At 41.7% G+C, this 18,373-nt stretch overlaps 1 protein-coding gene across 2 annotated transcripts in view; it reads right to left on the minus strand.

The window, feature by feature from the left end:
• The window catches only part of kiaa1328 (KIAA1328 ortholog), a 102,962-nt gene that overhangs the window by 5,123 nt on the left and 79,466 nt on the right, over nucleotides 1–18,373 (minus strand). Inside the window, exons 9-10 of one of the 2 annotated variants that reach the window (XM_034167092.1) lie at nucleotides 9,162–9,256; nucleotides 8,803–8,911 (exon numbers count right to left, since the gene is read on the minus strand). In XM_034167092.1, coding sequence (XP_034022983.1) covers nucleotides 8,803–8,911; nucleotides 9,162–9,256 — 204 coding nt within the window. Of the gene's footprint in view, nucleotides 1–8,802; nucleotides 8,915–9,161; nucleotides 9,257–18,373 lie in introns of both variants that reach the window. The other variant, XM_034167091.1, reaches the window with a different exon arrangement.

Here is an 18,373-nt window from a genome sequence, read left to right on the forward strand (position 1 = left end):
AAACAGAAAAAAACAAGGTTAGAATGGGCTAAGGAAAAGCAATTGTGGACTGTGGATGACTGGATGAAAGTCATATTCAGTGATGAATCTCGAATCTGCATTGGGCAAGGTGATGATGCTGGAACTTTTGTTTGGTGCCGTTCCAATGAGATTTATAAAGATGACTGATGGGGAGAGAACATGTAAATTTCCACAGTCATTGATGATATGGGGCTGCATGTCAGGTAAAGGCACTAGGGAGATGGCTGTCATTACATCATCAATAAATGCACAAGTTTACGTTGGTATTTTGGACACTTTTCTTATCCCATCAACTGAAAGGATGTTTGGGGATGATGAAATCATTTTTCAAGATGATAATGCATCTTGCCATAGAGCAAAACTGTGAAAACATTTCTTGCAAAAAGACACATAGGGTCAAAAAATAGTCCGGATCTTAATCCAATTGAAAATCTTTGGTGGAAGTTGAAGAAAATGGTCCATGACAAGGCTCCAACCTGCAAAGCTGATCTGGCAACAGCAATCAAGAAAGTCAGAGCCAGATTGATGAAGAGTACTGTTTGTCACTCATTAAGTCCATGCCTCAGAGACTGCAAGCTGTTATAAAAGCCAGAGGTGGTGCAACAGAATACTAGTGATGTGTTGGAGCGTTCTTTTGTTTTTCATGATTCCATAATTTTTTCCTCAGAATTGAGTGATTACATATTTTTTTCCCTCTGCTTGGTCTAAAAAAGTAACCGTTACTGACTGCCGCAATTTTTTTCCTGATTTCTTATAGTGTTTCTTAAAGCCAGAAAGTTGCCATTTGAAATTACTTTAGTTTTGTGTCATGTCTGTGATCTGCTTTTTTTCTACAAAATTAAACAACTGAATGAACATCCTCCGAGGCCGGTGATTCCATAATTTTTGCCAGGGGTTTTATACCGTCTTAAATCAAGACCCCAAAAACAAAATAGCATCCACTTTGGGAATAATATTTATTGTTTGGCTCTTTAAAAACTTAGAAATCTGATATCCCTCCAGAACCCAAAGACACACACACACACACACACACACACACACACACACACACACACACACACACACACACACACACACACACACACACACACACACACACACACACACACACACACACACGGGAGCATTAATTACTATAGTGTGTAAAATGGAGAGGAAGAATAATAGTAATGAATTTTCTTCTTGTCACTTGGAAAGTCTTGCGGTTCTTCATTACGTCTTTCTCGCCTTCCATCTCCATCCATCTCTGCTGCTAACTTTCTTCATTTCCCATTTCTCACTTTATCCAATTCTCTCACCCCTCACTCACCCTCAAACACACTTTTAACATCTCTCCCTCACTTGGTTTCTCTGTCTCATTACTGTGGCAGAGAGAAGGGAGGGCAGTGTGTGCATCCAGAAGTCTGTTCAATTACACCTGCTGCAGAGTCCCTGCTAGGCCGACTAATGGAACGCAGCGTGTCTCCTGAAAGGCTGGCCTCAGCGCAAGCTAGCCCAGTAAAAAGCTTCATTTAGCTTCACACAGCTCCAAAAGTTAGCAGACTAAGAAAAGTCATCATTTAGCTGTTAATACTACCAAATCTGCAAGCAGGGAAAATCCTCACACCTTTCGTATCTAAGTATATACACGTGTCATGTTGCTGGGTTGTCGGAAAGTAAGTAAATACTGCCATAAATGAGTTTGCTAATACAAGTGACACACAACACACACACAAAAAAAAGAAGAAAATCTGGCCATCCTCTCTGCAAATTATTTTTTCTATGTTCTTAACAAGCACACAAACTCAGTAAGCACTGAGTTTGCACAAAAGATGCACAAAACTGGACATTAGTCCTGAGGAAAGCTCAAGTCCCAACATAAGACACACAAAGCCCTGTTCTCACTTTCAAGAATAGCAGGAAACAGTAGGTCATGACGACTTTACCAGCTCGACTGTGTGAAGAAAATCAACAAAAGTTGTGGTGGCAGAGAAGAGATCAGTGGACAAACTGTTGGACATTATTGACGTTGTCTGTCACCCTCTGCACACCGTCATAAGCAACCAGAGGAGCCTCTTCAGCCACAGAATGCTCCTTCCCAAGTGCAGGACCAACAGACTGAAAAACTCCTTTGTTCTTCAGGCCAACAGACTATACAACTCCTCACTCAGGGGGAGGAGAAGTAACAGCAAGACAGAAGTCAGGAATGAGAGAAACAGTAGTAGCCAGTAGCCCAGTATTGATCAGTATGTCTGACATTGATATTTATATTTGCAAATTGTTTTTTTTTTTTAACTTTCACTTTTGATGCTCTGTGTGCTGCTACACAATACTACTGGAAACTCAATTTCCCTGCGTGAGTCTTCCCAAGGGATTAATAAAGTTCTATTTAATCTAATCTAATCTAAAAAGGACTTGGTTGGAGTTAAGGGCTGTGCAATACAGCCCAAAATCATCCATTTTCAATACCCACTTAGTCCAGTTAAGGGTCATGGGGTTGCTGAAGCCTATCCCAGCAGTCACAGGTCGTGAAGTGGGGTACACCCTGGACAGGACACCAGTCTATCGCAGGGCCACATAAAGACAAACAAATTCACACCCGCATACACACCTACGGACAATTTAAAGTTTCCATTAACCTTACATACATGTTTTTGGGGAAGGAAGACGGAGCACCATGAGAGAACCCACGCAGACACAGGGAGAACATGCAAACTCCACATAGAAAGGTCCAAGGTGGGAATCAAACCCACTTCTTGCTGTGAGGCAACAGTGCTAACCAGTAAGCCAGTGCTGCTGCCAAAAATCATATCCCTATATTTTTGGATGAATAGCAACATAGTACATTTATACGAAATGGCTAAATAAATATTCCGTTTTAACTCAATGCTACCATATGATTTCATAAGCATTTTTATTTGAAGACTAATCAAATACAACCCAAATTCCAATGACGTTGGCACGTTGTGTAAAATGTGAATAAAAACAGAATACAATGATTTGCAAATCCTCTTCAACCTATATTCAATTGAATACACCACAAAGACAAGATATTTAATGTTCAAACTGATCAACTTTATTGTTTTTGTCCAAATATTTGCTCATTTTGAAATAAATGCCTGCAACACGTTTCAAAAAAGCTGAGACAGTGATATGTTTACCACTGTGTTACATCACCTTTCATTCTAACAACACTCAATAAGCGTTTGGGAACTGAGTACACTAATTGTAGAAGCTTTGTAGGTGGAATTCTCTCCCATTCTTGCTTGATGTACGACTTCAGTTGTTCAACAGTCCGGGCTCTCCGTTGTTGTATTTTGTGCTTCATAATGCGCCAGACATTTTCAATGGGCTACAGGTCTGGACTGCAGGCAGGCCAGTCTAGTACCCGCACTCTTTTACTACAAAGCCACACTGTTGTGGCCACACGTGCAGAATGTGGCTTGGCAATGTCTTGCTGAAATAAGCAGGAACGTCCCTGAAAAAGACATTGCTTGGATGACAGCATGTGTTGCTCCAAACCCTGGATGTACCTTTCAGCAATGATGGTGCCATCACAAATGTTGGCTTTTGAACTTTGCGCTGGTAACAATCTGGATGGTCTTTTTCCTCTTTTGTCCGGAGGACACAATGTCAATGATTTCCAAAAAACAATTTGAAACGTGGACTCATCAGACCACAGCACACTTTTCCACTTTGCGTCTGTCCATTCCAAATGAGCTCGGGCCCAGAGAAGGCGGCGACATTTCTGGATGTTGTTGATGTATGGCTTTCACTTTGCATGGTAGAGTTTTAACTTGCACTTGTAGCGACAAACTGTGTTAACTGACAATGATTTTCTGAAGTGTTCCTGAGCCCACGCGGTAAGATCCTTTACACAATGATGTCAGATTTTTAATGCAGTGCCACCTGAGGGATTAAAAGTCACAGGCATTCAATGTTGTTTTTCGGCTTTGCAGCTTAAGTGTAGAAAGTTCACTAGGTTCTCTGAATCTTCTGATATTATGGACTGTAGATGATGGAATCCCTAAATTCCTTGCAACTGAACGTTGAGAAACATTGTTCTTAAACTGTTGGACTTTTTTTTCGACGCAGTTGTTCACAAAGTGGTGATCCTTTTATACCCAATCATGACACTCACCTGTTACCAAACAGGTGTTCTTTGAGCAATCATTAACTTTCCCAGTCTTTTGTTGCCACGTCCCAACTTTTTTGAAATGTGTTGCAGGCATCCATTTCAAAATGAGCAAATATTTTCACTAAAACAATAAAGTTTATCAGTTTGAATATTAAATATCTTGTCTTTGTAGTGTATTCAATTGAATATACAGTAGTGTTCAGAATAATAGTGCTATGTGACTAAAAAGATGAATCCAGGTTTTGAGTATATTTCTTATTGTTACATGGGAAACAAGGTACCAGTAGATTCAGTAGAGTCTCACAAATCCAACAAGACCAAGCATTCATGATATGCACACTCTTAAGGCTATGAAATTGGGCTATTAGTAAAAAAAAAAGTAGAAAAGGGGGTGTTCACAATAATAGTAGTGTGGCATTCAGTCAGTGAGTTTGTCAATTTTGTGGAACAAACAGGTGTGAATCAGGTGTCCCCTATTTAAGGATGAAGCCAGCACCTATTGAACATGCTTTTTCTCTTTGAAAGCCTGAGGAAAATGGGACATTCAAGACATTGTTCAGAAGAACAGTGTAGTTTTATTAAAAAGTTGATTGAAGAGGGGAAAACTTATTCGCAGGTGCAAAAAGTTAAAGGCTGTTCATCTACAATGATCTCCAATGCTTTAAAATGGACAAAAAAAAAAAGAAAAAAAACAGAGATACGTGGAAGAAAACAACCATCAAAATGGATAGAAGAATAACCAGAATGGCAAAGGCTCACCCATTGATCAGCTCCAGGATGATCAAAGACAGTCTGGAGTTACCTGTAAGTGCTGTGACAGAAGACGCCTGTGTGAAGCTAATTTATTTGCAAGAATCCCCCGCAAAGTCCCTCTGTTAAATAAAAGACGTGCAGAAGAGGTTACAATTTGCCAAATAACACATCAACTGGCCTAAAGAGTAATGGAGGAATATTCTGTGGACTGATGAGAGTAAAATTGTTCTTTTTGGGTCCAAGGGCTGCAAACAGTTTGTGAGACAACCCCCAAACTCTGAATTCAAGCCACAGTTCACAGTGAAGACAGTGAAGCATGGTGGTGCAAGCATCATGATATGGGCATGTTTCTCCTATTATAGTGTTGGGCCTATATATTGCATACCAGGTATCATGGATCAGTGTGGATATGTCAAAATACTTGAAGAGGTCATGTTGCCTTATGCTGAAGAGGACATGCCCTTGAAATGGGTGTTTCAACAAGACAATGACCCCAAGCACACTAGTAAACAAGCAAAATCTTGGTTCCAAACCAACAAAATTAATGCCTCACAGATGTGAAGAAATCATGGAAACTGTGGTTATACAACTAAATACTAGTTTAGTGATTCACAGGTTTGCTAAAAAAGCAGTTTGAACATAATAGTTTTGAGTTTGTAGCGTCAACAGCAGATGCTACTATTATTGTGAACACCCCCTTTTCTACTTTTTTTTTTTTTTACTAATAGCCCAATTTCATAGCCTTAAGAGTGTGCATATCATGAATGCTTGGTCTTGTTGGATTTGTGAGAATCTACTGAATCTACTGGTACCTTGTTTCCCATGTAACAATAAGAAATATACTCAAAACCTGGATTAATCTTTTTAGTCACATAGCACTACTATTATTCTGAACACTACTGTAGATTGAAGAGAATTTGCAAATCACTGTTTTCTGTTTTTATTTACATTTTACACAAATTCCCAACTTCATTGGAATTGGGGTTGTAAAGTGTTGGACTGTTTTTTTCACACAGTTGTTCACAAGGTGGTGATCCTCGCCCCATCTTTGCTTGTGAACGGCTGAGCCTTTTGGGGATGCTCCTTTTATACCCAATCATGACACTCACCTGTTTCCAATTAACCTGTTCACCTGTGGACTGTTCCAAACAGGTGTTCTTTGAGCATTCATCAACTTTCCCAGTCTTCTGTCCAAACATTTTTGAAACGTGTTGCAGGCATCCATTTCAAAATGAGCAAATATTTGCACAAAAACAAAAAAGTCTATCAGTTTGAACATGAAATATCTTGACTTTGTGGTGTATTCAATTGAGTATAGGTTGAAGAGGATTTGCAAATCATTGTATTCTGTTTTTATTTACATTTCACACAACGTGCCAACTTCATTAGAATTGGGGTACAACCCCAATTCCAATGAAACCTTCCAGGTTTACCTTTCAATGCTCAACAAAGCACAGCCATGCAAAGAAGAAAATATAAAATGAGAGTGGGTCAGTTCTCCCTCCCGCATACAGGTATGCCATAGGGGGCGCACTATTTGTTTTTGCCTGAATTTTCAAAGGTTGGCGTACAAGCGTATTTCTAGCTCCGGCTCCTTTGTAATGCCTCGGCCCCACCGAATAATAAACCATGAAGAAACCATGCATGGGTGTGTAGTGATTACTTAAAGAATGACCCACGTTATCATCTATCATGTATTCACTACTAAGGCACCTCTATGTGCCTCTCTGTACACCGCATTTGCCACGCAGCAGCCTCTAATGACCCACGACCGACCGGTCATTACAGCATCAAATGGCTCGTATCAGCTACGTTAAGCCAGGTAGAGCCACGTATGAGCCATGCAGTGCCGAATGAAGGTCTGGTCCTACCCTCCACCCCTCCCACACTCGTTTTCTCATGAAGCAGGAAAGAGAGGGAAAAAAGCGTCCAGATGAAACAGTCTTCTGTGATTCCAGAAGCAATTAGAGGTGTTTTCAGCATCCAAGGTTTGGCAGAAAATGATTATAATCTGCAACAAAATACACTGCTGCATTCATCTTTCTCTCAATCCTGACTCGTCTCCCAGTTCCTGCTGCTGAAAAATACTCCCACAGCAAGATGCTGCTAACACTATGCTTCACTGTAAGGATGGCGCCTTGTTTCTTCCAAACATGATGCCTGGCATTCATGCCATAGAGTTCAATCTTTGTCTCATCAGACCAGAGAATTTTGTTTCTCATGATCTGAGAGTCGTTCAGGTACCTTTTGGCAAACTCCAAGTGGGCTGCCATGTGCCATTTACTAAGGAGTAGCTTCTGTCTGGCCACTCTACCATACAGGCCTGATTGGTGGATTGCTGCAGAGATGGTTGACCTTCTAGAAGGTTCTCCTCTCTTCACAGAGGAATGCTGGAGCTCTGACAGAGTGGCCATCAGGTTCTTGGTCACCTCCCTGACTAACGCCCTTGTCCCCAATCACTCAGTTTAGATGTGAGTAAAAGTCTTGGTGGATCCGAACGTCTACCATTTACAGATGATGGAGGCCACTGTAACCCATTGAGACCTTCAAAGCAGGAGAAATGTTTCTGTACCCTTCCCCAGATTTGTGCCTCGACACAGTCCTGTCTTGAAAGTCTACAGACAATTCCTTTGACTTCATTCTTAGTTTGTGCTCTGCCATGCACTATCAACTGTGGGATCTCATAGGCAGACAAGTGTGTGCCTTTCCAAATCATGTCCAGTCAACTGCATTTACCCCAGGTGGACTCCAATTAAGCTGTAGAAACATCTCAAGGATGACTGGTGGAAACAGATTACACTTGAGCCATGCCCATTCAAGGTTGATCAATGGGAACAGGATGCACCCAAGCTCCATTTTGAGCTTCATGGCAGAGGCTGTGAATACTTACGTACATGCGATTTCTTAGATAATTTTTTTATTTTTAATAATTTTGAAAAATCTCATAAAAACCTTTTTCAAATTGTCATTATGGGGTATTGTGTGTAGAATTTTGAGGAAAAAATAAATTTCATCCATTTTGGAATAAGGCTGTAAAATAACTAAATGTGGAAAAAGTGAAGTGCTGTAAATAGTTTCCGGATGTTCTGTACTAGTTACATACTCTGAAACACAGCTGCAACCCATTGATTTTAGTTCTCCTGTGTTTGCACACAGCAGCCATGTGGAATATCAATCTGCTATTTTGCACAGTTCCAATTTCACACAGCTTTGAATGTAAACAAAGGTCCTGTCCCCTTTGATACTTCCAAGTTCTAAGCGTTCCACATGAAGGTCAGTAAACATAAGATAACCATGGTCAATGTTACTTGATTCTTTCATTTGTCCATCGACACTCAGTCAGCAGGTAAGAATACACTTTGTGAATACAAAAAGGTGGTAGCCATTTCAAGGCTTGTGTCCACGTCACAGCTCAACTGTTGAGATTGTCAACAGAGCAGTCTGCCATCATCACCCGCAGTCCATTCTTCTCCAACTCTTCGAGGTCACACTTGTCCAAAACCGGATAAACTTGTGCAGCTTTCTCCGAGAGACTCTCCAGCTCACAAGTAGTTTTCCACTGCAGAGTACAGCCCTTACAGCGAAAAATGTTTTCAGCTGTTGGACCGTCATATTCTTGAAATTTTCATACTGCTCCATGACAACAGACCTGGAGCTAACACATGTGAATGTGCCTGTAAACAAATACTAAAAATAAATACAAAATAAAGCACATCAATCAGGTGCTGCGAAGCAAAAATTGTCAGTGTATTAATACTACCGGAAGTGCATTTATTGGCTAAAAAAAAAACAACAAAAAAAACGGATGTTGACGACGCAGTGCATTCTGGGTCAACTTTTCCTATATGTGGTATAGGGAGAATTGCTAAATGTTGCTTACAAGCTTCTTCTGACCAATAAAAATATTTTACCTGCCCTCTGGAGTGTTCTTCATCACAGGTACTGAAATGGCCGTGCTTAGGCTGGAAGGGGACTTTGGAGGAGATGTGCCCACATCCCTTCTGGATTTCTCCAATACCTCTGCTTAAAGATGCAGCATATGACTTTTATATTAGATATGAGCGAAGCAAGGGTAAAACAACATAGCCAAGTTAAAAAAAGTTACCTTACAATACACTTTACCTATATTTTACATACAAAATCTACAAGCACTGGGAACTGAACCAAATGTAAGTATGACATATTGAACATTTTCAACATAGAAATTTCTTTGTGTTAAACAATACATGCCTAATTCTGATTTTAAGAGAAAAAAACAAATCCAACTTACTACAAATGCAAAGGCTGTCGTGAGCAGATGAATTTTGTGCAACTTCTTCACTTAAGGCATGTCCTGCATTATGTACCACAGCTTCTTCATACACGCTGTAGAGCACAAGCAAAACATCTGTATATGCTTTATACTACACACACACACACACATATATATATATATATATATATATATATATATATACATACATACGAGGGTAGGCTGAAAAGTTCTAAGGCTCACCAAGAAGGAGAAATGCCACTTCAATAAAACTTGTCATGCATTAAGTTCAACTCTTCTGATGACCAACTGTGTTATTTTCTTCCAGGTTGTGAGGTAGTTTGTGGTTCATAGCCAAGTTTGAAAGTTCATGGTAGAGGGAAACGGCAAAAATGGACAAAATCTGGCATCGCGGTGTGATTAAGTACCTGCATAAGAAGGGGTTAAAGCCCAAGGACATTCATGTGGATATGGTTGCTACATTAGGGGATGAAGCTCCCTCCATATCTACAGTGCAGAAGGGCAGCTGAATTTAAGAGGGGCAGAGAGAGCCTTGAAGACGACCCAAGGTCTGGGCAGCCTGCAACAGCCACAACCCAGAAAAACATTGATCTTGGCGCAATTTGAAGAGGATCCAGCCAGTTACATGGAGCGTTTTCTTACCCAGGATGACTGTTGGGTTCACCACTTTGAACCAGAGACAAAAAAAAACAATCAATGCAGTGGAAACACCCAAGGTCACCACCTCCAAAGAAGGCCAAGGTCGTTTCGTCTGCGGGGAAGGTCATGGTTTCAGTTTTCTGGGATGCCAAGGGCATTGTGTTCGTGGACTATCTTGAAAAGGGACAAACCATAAATGGACAGTACTATTCTAACCTACTGAGACAGTTACGCGAGGCTATCAAAAAGAAGCGACCAGGAAAGCTGACGAAAGGGGTGCTGTTCCATCAAGACAATGCCCCAGCTCACAAGTCAACAGTGGCCATGGCCACTATCCATGAGTGTAGATTCGAACTGGTAGATCACCCACCATACTCCCCTGACTTGGCACCCTCGGACTTTCATCTGTTCCCAAACCTGAAAAAAAACTTGGCTGGGAAGCACTACCGGAGCAATGATGAGGTGATGGCTGCCGTTGAGGACTATTTTGACTCTCAAGATGAAAGCTTCTACGCCAAGGGAATCGAAGCACTCAAGCACCGCTGAAAGAAGTGTGTGGAGTTACAGGGAGACTATGTAGAAAAACAACCCTGAATTTGTTCAATTCGACAACTGCATCATAGTCAGCCTTAGAACTTTTCAGCCTACCCTTGTGTATATACACTCAACAAAAATATAAACGCAACACTTTTGGTTTTGCTCCCATTTTGTATGAGATGAACTCAAAGATCTAAAACTTTTTCCAAATACACAATATCACCATTTCCCTCAAATATTGTTCACAAACCAGTCTAAATCTGTGATAGTGAGCACTTCTCCTTTGCTGAGATAATCCATCCCACCTCACAGGTGTGCCATACCAAGATGCTGATTAGACACCATGATTAGTGCACAGGTGTGCCTTAGACTGTCCACAATAAAAGGCCACTCTGAAAGGTGCAGTTTTGTTTTATTGGGGGGGGATACCAGTCAGTATCTGGTGTGACCACCGTTTGCCTCATGCAGTGCAACACATCTCCTTCGCGTAGAGTTGATCAGGTTGTCAACTGTGGCCTGTAGAATGTTGGTCCACTCCTCCTCAATGGCTGTGCAAAGTTGCTGGATATTGGCAGGAACTGGTACACGCTGTTGTATACGCCGGTCCAGAGCATCCCAAACATGCTCAATGGGTGACATGTCCGGTGAGTATGCCGGCCATGCAAGAACTGGGACATTTTCAGCTTCCAAGAATTGTGTACAGATCCTTGCAACATGGGGCCGTGCATTATCCTGCTGCAACATGAGGTGATGTTCTTGGATGTATGGCACAACAATGGGCCTCAGGATCTCGTCACGGTATCTCTGTGCATTCAAAATGCCATCAATAAAATGCACCTGTGTTCTTCGTCCATAACAGACGCCTGCCCATACCATAACCCCACCGCCACCATGGGCCACTCGATCCACAACATTGACATCAGAAAACTGCTCCCCCACACGCTGTCTGCCATCTGCCCTGAACAGTGTGAACCGGGATTCATCCGTGAAGAGAACACCTCTCCAACGTGCCAAACACCAGCGACGACGAACTGGAGTCAGGTTGAGACCCCGATGAGGACGACGAGTATGCAGATGAGCTTCCCTGAGACGGTTTCTGACAGTTTGTGCAGAAATTCTTTGGTTATGCAAAACCGATTGTTTCAGCAGCTGTCCGAGTGGCTGGTCTCAGACGATCTTGGAGGTGAACATGCTGGATGTGTAGGTCCTGGGCTGGTGTGGTTACACGTGGTCTGCGGTTGTGAGGCTGGTTGGATGTACTGCCAAATTCTCTGAAACGCCTTTGGAGACGGCTTATGGTAGAGAAATGAACATTCAATACACGAGCAACATTCCTGCTGTCAGCATGCCAATTGCACGCTCCCTCAAATCTTGCGACATCTGTGGCATTGTGCTGTGTGATAAAACTGCACCTTTCAGAGTGGCCTTTTATTGTGGGCAGTCTAAGGCACACCTGTGCACTAATCATGGTGTCTAATCAGCATCTTGATATGGCACACCTGTGAGGTGGGATGGATTATCTCAGCAAAGGAGAAGTGCTCACTATCACAGATTTAGACTGGTTTGTGAACAATATTTGAGGGAAATGGTGATATTGTGTATGTGGAAAAAGTTTTAGATCTTTGAGTTCATCTCATACAAAATGGGAGCAAAACCAAAAGTGTTGCGTTTAGATTTTTGTTGAGTGTATATATATATACACATACATACACACGGCGCATCCAGAAAGTATTCAGTATTCACAGCGCTTTACTTTTTCTACTCATTTTGTTGTTACAGCCTTATTCCAAAATGGAGTAAATTATATTACAAAACCCCATAATGATAACATGCAACATGAAAAGGTTTTTATTGAAATTTTTGCAACTTTATTAAAAATTTAAAAACAACAACAACAAGACACGTGTACATAAGTATTCACACCCTTGGCTCAATACTTTGTTGATGCACATTTGGCAGCAATTTCAGCCTCAAGTCTTCTTGATGCAACAAGCTTGGCGCACCCATCTCTGGGTAGTTTTGCCCATTCTTTTTTTTCAGCACCTCTCGAGTGCTATCAGGTTGGATGGGGGCCGTCAGTTCACAGCCATTTTCAGATTTCTCCAAAGATGTTCAGTAGGGTTCAGGTCTGGGCTCTGGCTGGGTCACTCAAGGACATTCACAGAGTTGTCCTGAAGCCACTCCTTTGATATCTTGGCTGTGTGTTTAGGGCCATTGTGGTGCTGAAAGATGAACCGTCACCCCAGACTTTAGTCAAAAGCGCTCTGGACCAGGTTTTCATCCACGATGTCTCTGTACATTGCTGGATTCATCTTTCCCTCAATCCTGACTAGTCTCCCAGTTCCTGCCGCTGAAAAACATCCCCACAGCATGATGCTACCACCACCATGCTTCACTGTAGGGATGGTGTCTGTTTTTCTCCAACTATGATGCCTAGCATTCTCACCAAAGATTTCAATTCTTGTCTCATCAGATAAGATATTTTTGTCTCTCATGGTCTATGAGTCCTTCAGGTCCCTCTTGGCAAACTCCAGGCAGGCTGCCATGTGCCTTTTACTAAGGAGTGGCTTCTGCCTGGCCACTCTACCATACAGGCCTGATTGTTGGATTGCTGCAGAGATGGTTGTCCTTCTGGAATGTTCTCCTCTCTTCACAGAGGAATGCAAGAACTCTGACAGACCATCAGGTTCTTGGTCACCTCCCTGACTAAGGCCCTTCTCCCCCGATCGCTCAGGCAGCCAGCTCTAGGAAGAGTCCTGGTGGATCTGAACTCCATTTATGGATGATGGAGGCCACTGTGCTCATTGGGACCTTGAAAGCAGCAAAATGTTTCTGTACCTTTCCCCAGATTTGTGCATCAAGACAATCCTGTGTCAGAGGTCTGCAGACAATTCCTTTGACTTCATGCTTGATTTGTGCTCTCACATGCACTGTCAACTGGGGACCTCATATGTAGACAGGTCTGTGCCTTTCCAAATCATGTCCAATCAACTGAATTTACCTCAGGTGGACTCCAATTAAGATGCAGAAACATCTCAAGGATGATCAGTGGAAACAGGATGCACCTGAGCTAAATTTTGAGCTTCATGGCAAAGGCTGTGAATACTTAAGTACATGTAGCTTTTTTTTTTTTTTTATAAATTTGCAAAAATCTAAAAACATTTTCACATCATCATCATTATTACTGTGGTGAGAATTTTGAGGAAAAAAAATGAATTTCATCCATTTTGGAATAAGGCTGTAACATAAAAATGTGGAAAATGTGAAGCGCTGTGAATACTTTCTGGATGCACCATATCTATCTGTCTATCTAGATAGACAGATAGATAGAGAGATAGACATAGTTTAGCTGTATTCAAAATAATAGCAGTGTTTTTTAAAAAGTGAGCATCCGAGTATCAAAATCCTTCTAATAGCTTTTATTTCCATACATGCAAATCATTGGGAACACTGCACAATCTATTCCAAATCAAAACATAAAGAAAAATATATCAAACTTATAACTTTACAGAAAATGAAGAAAAAGTCATATTAGGCTGTTAAAAAAAAAACAGCAATGTCTGCATTTTTCTTTACCAACTCAAGCATTTTCTGTGTAAACTGAAAAATGCTTCAATATTTACCTTTGCTGTGAATCACTGAACTAATATTTAGTTGTATAACTGTTTCTGAGAACTACTTCACATCTGTGTTGCATGGAGACGAACAACTTCTGGCACCTGTGAACAGGTATTACAGCCCAGGATGATTAGACTACATCCCACAATTCCTCTGCATTTCTTGGATTTGCCTCAGAAACAGTATTTTTTGATATCACCCCACATGTTTTCTACTGGATTAAGGTCCTGGGATTGGGTTGGCCACTCCATAACATTAATCTTGTTGGTCTGGAACCAAGATGCTGGTCACTTGCTGGTGTGTTTGGGGTCATCGTCTTGTTGGAACACCCATTTCAAGGGTATTTCCTCTTCAGCATAAGGCAACATGATCTCTTCAATTATTTTGATGTATTCAAACTGATCCATGATCCCTGATATACAATAAATGGGCCCAACACCACAGTATGAGAAACATCCACATATCATGATGCTTGCTCCACCATGCCTCACTGTCTTCACAGTGTACTGTGGCATGAATTCAGTTTTTCGGGGTCATTTGACCAACTATTTGCAGCCCCTACACCCAAAAAGAACAATTTTGCTTTCATCAGTCCACAAAATGTTGTACTACTTCTCTTTAGGCCAGTCGATATGTCGCTTGAGAAATTGTACCTGCTTAATTTTCAAAACTGGGACTTCGTGGCGGCTTCTTGCCCATAGCTTGGCTTCACATACAGTAGTGTTCAGAATAATAGTAGTGCTATGTGACTAAAAAGATTAATCCAGGTTTTGAGTATATTTCTTATTGTTACATGGGAAACAAGGTACCGATAGATTCAGTAGATTCTCACAAATCCAACAAGACCAAGCATTCATGATATGCACACTCTAAAGGCTATGAAAATGGGCTATTAGTAAAAAAAAAGTAGAAAAGGGGGTGTTCACAATAATAGTAGTGTGGCATTCAGTCAGTGAGTTTGTCAATTTTGTGGAACAAACAGGTGTGAATCAGGTGTCCCCTATTCAAGGATGAAGCCAGCACCTGTTGAACATTCTTTTCTCTTTGAAAGCCTGAGGAAAATGGGACGTTCAAGACATTGTTCAGAAGAACAGTGTAGTTTGATTAAAAAGTTGATTGGAGAGGGGAAAACATATGCAGGTGCAAAAAATTATAGGCTGTTCATCTACAATGATCTCCAGTGCTTTAAAACAAACAAAAAAAACCAGATGTGTGGAAGAAAATGGAAAACAACCATCAAAATGGATAGAAGTATAACCAGAATGGCAAAGGCTCACCCATTGATCAGCTCCAGGGTGATCAAAGACAGCCTGGAGTTACCTGTAAGTGCTGTGACAGTTAGAAGACGCCTGTGTGAAGCTAATTTATTTGCAAGAATCCTCCACAAAGTCCCTCTGTTAAATAAAAGACATGTGCAGAAGAGGTTACAATTTGCCAAAGAACACATCAACTGGCTTGAAGAGAAATGGAGGAATATTTTGTGGACTGATGAGAGTAAAATTGTTCTTTTTGGGTCCAAGGGCCGCAGACAGTTTGTGAGAGGACCCCCAAACTCTGAATTCAAGCCACAGTTCACAGTGAAGACAGTGAAGCATGGTGGTGCAAGCATCATGATATGGGCATGTTTCTCCTACTATGGCCCTTGAAATGGGTGTTTCAACAAGACAATGACCCCAAGCACAATAGTAAATGAGCAAAATCTTGTTTCCAAACCAACAAAATTAATGCCTCGCAGATGTGAAGAAATCATGAAAAACTACCTGTTTGTTCCACAAAATTGATGAACTCACTGACTGAATGCCACATTACTATTATTGTGAACACCCCTTCTCTACTTTCATGAAAATCATGAAATCATGAAAAACTGTGGTTATACAACTAAATAATAGTTTAGTGATTCACAGGATTGCTAAAAAAAGCAGTTTGAACATAATAGTTTTGAGTTTGTAGCGTCAACAGCAGATGCTACTATTATTGTGAACACCCCCTTTTCTACGTGTTTTTTTTTACTAATAGCCCAACTTCATAGCCTTAAGAGTGTGCATATCATGAATGCTTGGTCTTATTGGATTTGTGAGAATCTACTGAATCTACTGGTACCTTGTTTCCCATGTAACAATAAGAAATATACTCAAAACCTGGGTTAATCTTTTTAGTCACATAACACTACTATTATTCTGAACACTACTGTAGATGCCTTCTAATTGTTCTAGTACAACCAAAATTCCAATGAAGTTGGGACGTTGTGTAAAATGTAAATAAAAACAGAATACAATGATTTGAAAATCCTCTTCAACCTACATTCAATTGAATACACCACAAAGACAAGATATTTAATGTTCAAACTGATAAACTTTATTGTTTTTGGGCAAATATTTGCTCATTTTGAAATGGATGCCTGCAACATGTTTTGAAAAAGCTGGGACAGTGGCATGTTTACCACTGTGTTACATCTTGCCACTTTAAAGCATTTGAGATCATTTCTGCTGAGCAACCTATCATTTTCTGCATTCTTTATTTTCCCTTCTCCAATCAACTTTTTAATTAAACTATGCTTAAACCATGTCTGAAATGACCTATTTTACTCAGATTTTGTATGTATTTTGTTTGTATGGCTTCAGTGGGCAACCAGCATATACAACATACTGTTGTATGGCTGGGGGGGCCTGGCTGCCTTTTTGTTTCTGTCTTTTGTTTTTCCTTCCAGGTGGCTTGCATTTGGGACTGAGTGGCTGTGTTGCTGAGGTTATCAGGACCTCACCCTGATCACCTGCGGCTCGTCAGGACTCACAGCTGTGGTGCATCTATATGGATTGGAACATGGTGGCATTTAAGACTGGAGTATACAGTGTGTATTTGCCAGAGACTCGACCTTGTGACCAGACGGGTGAGATCGTCGTCTCGGGAGCCATCTCATCATCAGTGGATGCAGAGAACGTCCAGGGTTTGATGCACGGTCTGTGAAAGAGGAGGGGGTGAGGTCTCACGCTCGTCAGCACACTTCCTGAGGTACGTTAGATTTTGTGACTAACGTTTATACAGTCAGTAAATGTGGTGTCCCTCACACCTTATTATATTGAGCTGTACGTTAGTCATGTATCGGCTTCAACTGCAGTGGAGTTTTGTGAACTGGATGTTCCATGCCTGCAGGTTGGGAAGCTGATTAGTAATTAAGCCAGGAAGTGTTTGCTGTTTATGTACACCTTTGAGTGGTCTCTCTGTGTGTAGAGTGTGGACTCACATAATGGTTCCTTCTTTCACAGACTTGGTTTGTTGCGGCCACCTGGGGGGTGTCGGCGGGGTCCTTGGGTCCGAACGGCTTCTGGCTCCGGACCGTTAGCGCTGCTGGGAGCGCACCGTAACACCACCACGCCAGACCGCACACTCTTTTGTTGTTTTGTATCACATCACTGTTATGTATTAAATTCAGTTAGCCTTTGTACCGTGCTCTGCTTATTTCATACTGGGTCCTTCAAACGCTGGTCGGTTCTCCGAGCTGCGTCCGACACATAACACATTCAGTACTTTAACAGTTCCCATAATGCCTCTGGCGGCCCCTTGCACTTCACAGAATGCACCGCGGTGCCAGCAGAGTTCTGGCATCTCACAGTGCATGTAAACAATGGCTAGCGAGGACATGGATGGCGTTGATCCTGCAAGATCACGGGCGATTATGATGATGACACGTTCTCCCAAGTTGAGAAGGTTATCTGGATGAGGTGTAGCACCTGTGACGGACTTCTGCCATGCCCTGATGTTGTCTTGTTGTCCATACTCCAGCCTGGGGGCAGCCAATCAATGGGCTGCAGCGAGGAAGCATGCACACGCTGCAGCCCACAGCATATATCGCCACAGCAATATATGTTTTTATTTATGTCCACATGATGACAGCAAACAGACACAAGCACATCACAGTGGGCAGTTGTTAGTCTATGTCTGTCCAAACACAGTCTGTGTTGTTCAGCTGGGATGTCCAGAATGACAGATCTCCACAGCCGCTTCAGTGGACGAACACACCTCTTGTCAATTCAGCGCACACACCAAAGCCACACTCATGGGGAACAAATTTCACTGCCAGCACGACAGTGACTGTCTGCAGCTTGATGTTGTACCAAGAGTGCAAATGGTCACACATTTTCTAAGCGCCAAACGAGCTGTGTTAGATGTTCGTGTGTCAGCTGGAATTTGGCCGACACCTGCCACGAGAGGGACTGATGCGTTCCCACAGCTCACACTCTGTCTTTCTGCCGCGAGTGTGCGCAAAGAGTTGTAGCAACAGATGTAAGAGGCATTCGAGGCAGGGACAATTCTACACGTTTTGCACACGATTCCTGTTTCATGCGCACTATCTGTGAAGGGGCCCTAATATTTGATTGGACACTTTAATCCCCTCTGGTGCTCCCTTATGTTGTAGT

The sequence above is a fragment of the Thalassophryne amazonica genome, chromosome 3, assembly GCF_902500255.1.
Source record: "Thalassophryne amazonica chromosome 3, fThaAma1.1, whole genome shotgun sequence".
Classification (NCBI taxonomy): Eukaryota; Metazoa; Chordata; class Actinopteri; order Batrachoidiformes; family Batrachoididae; genus Thalassophryne; species Thalassophryne amazonica.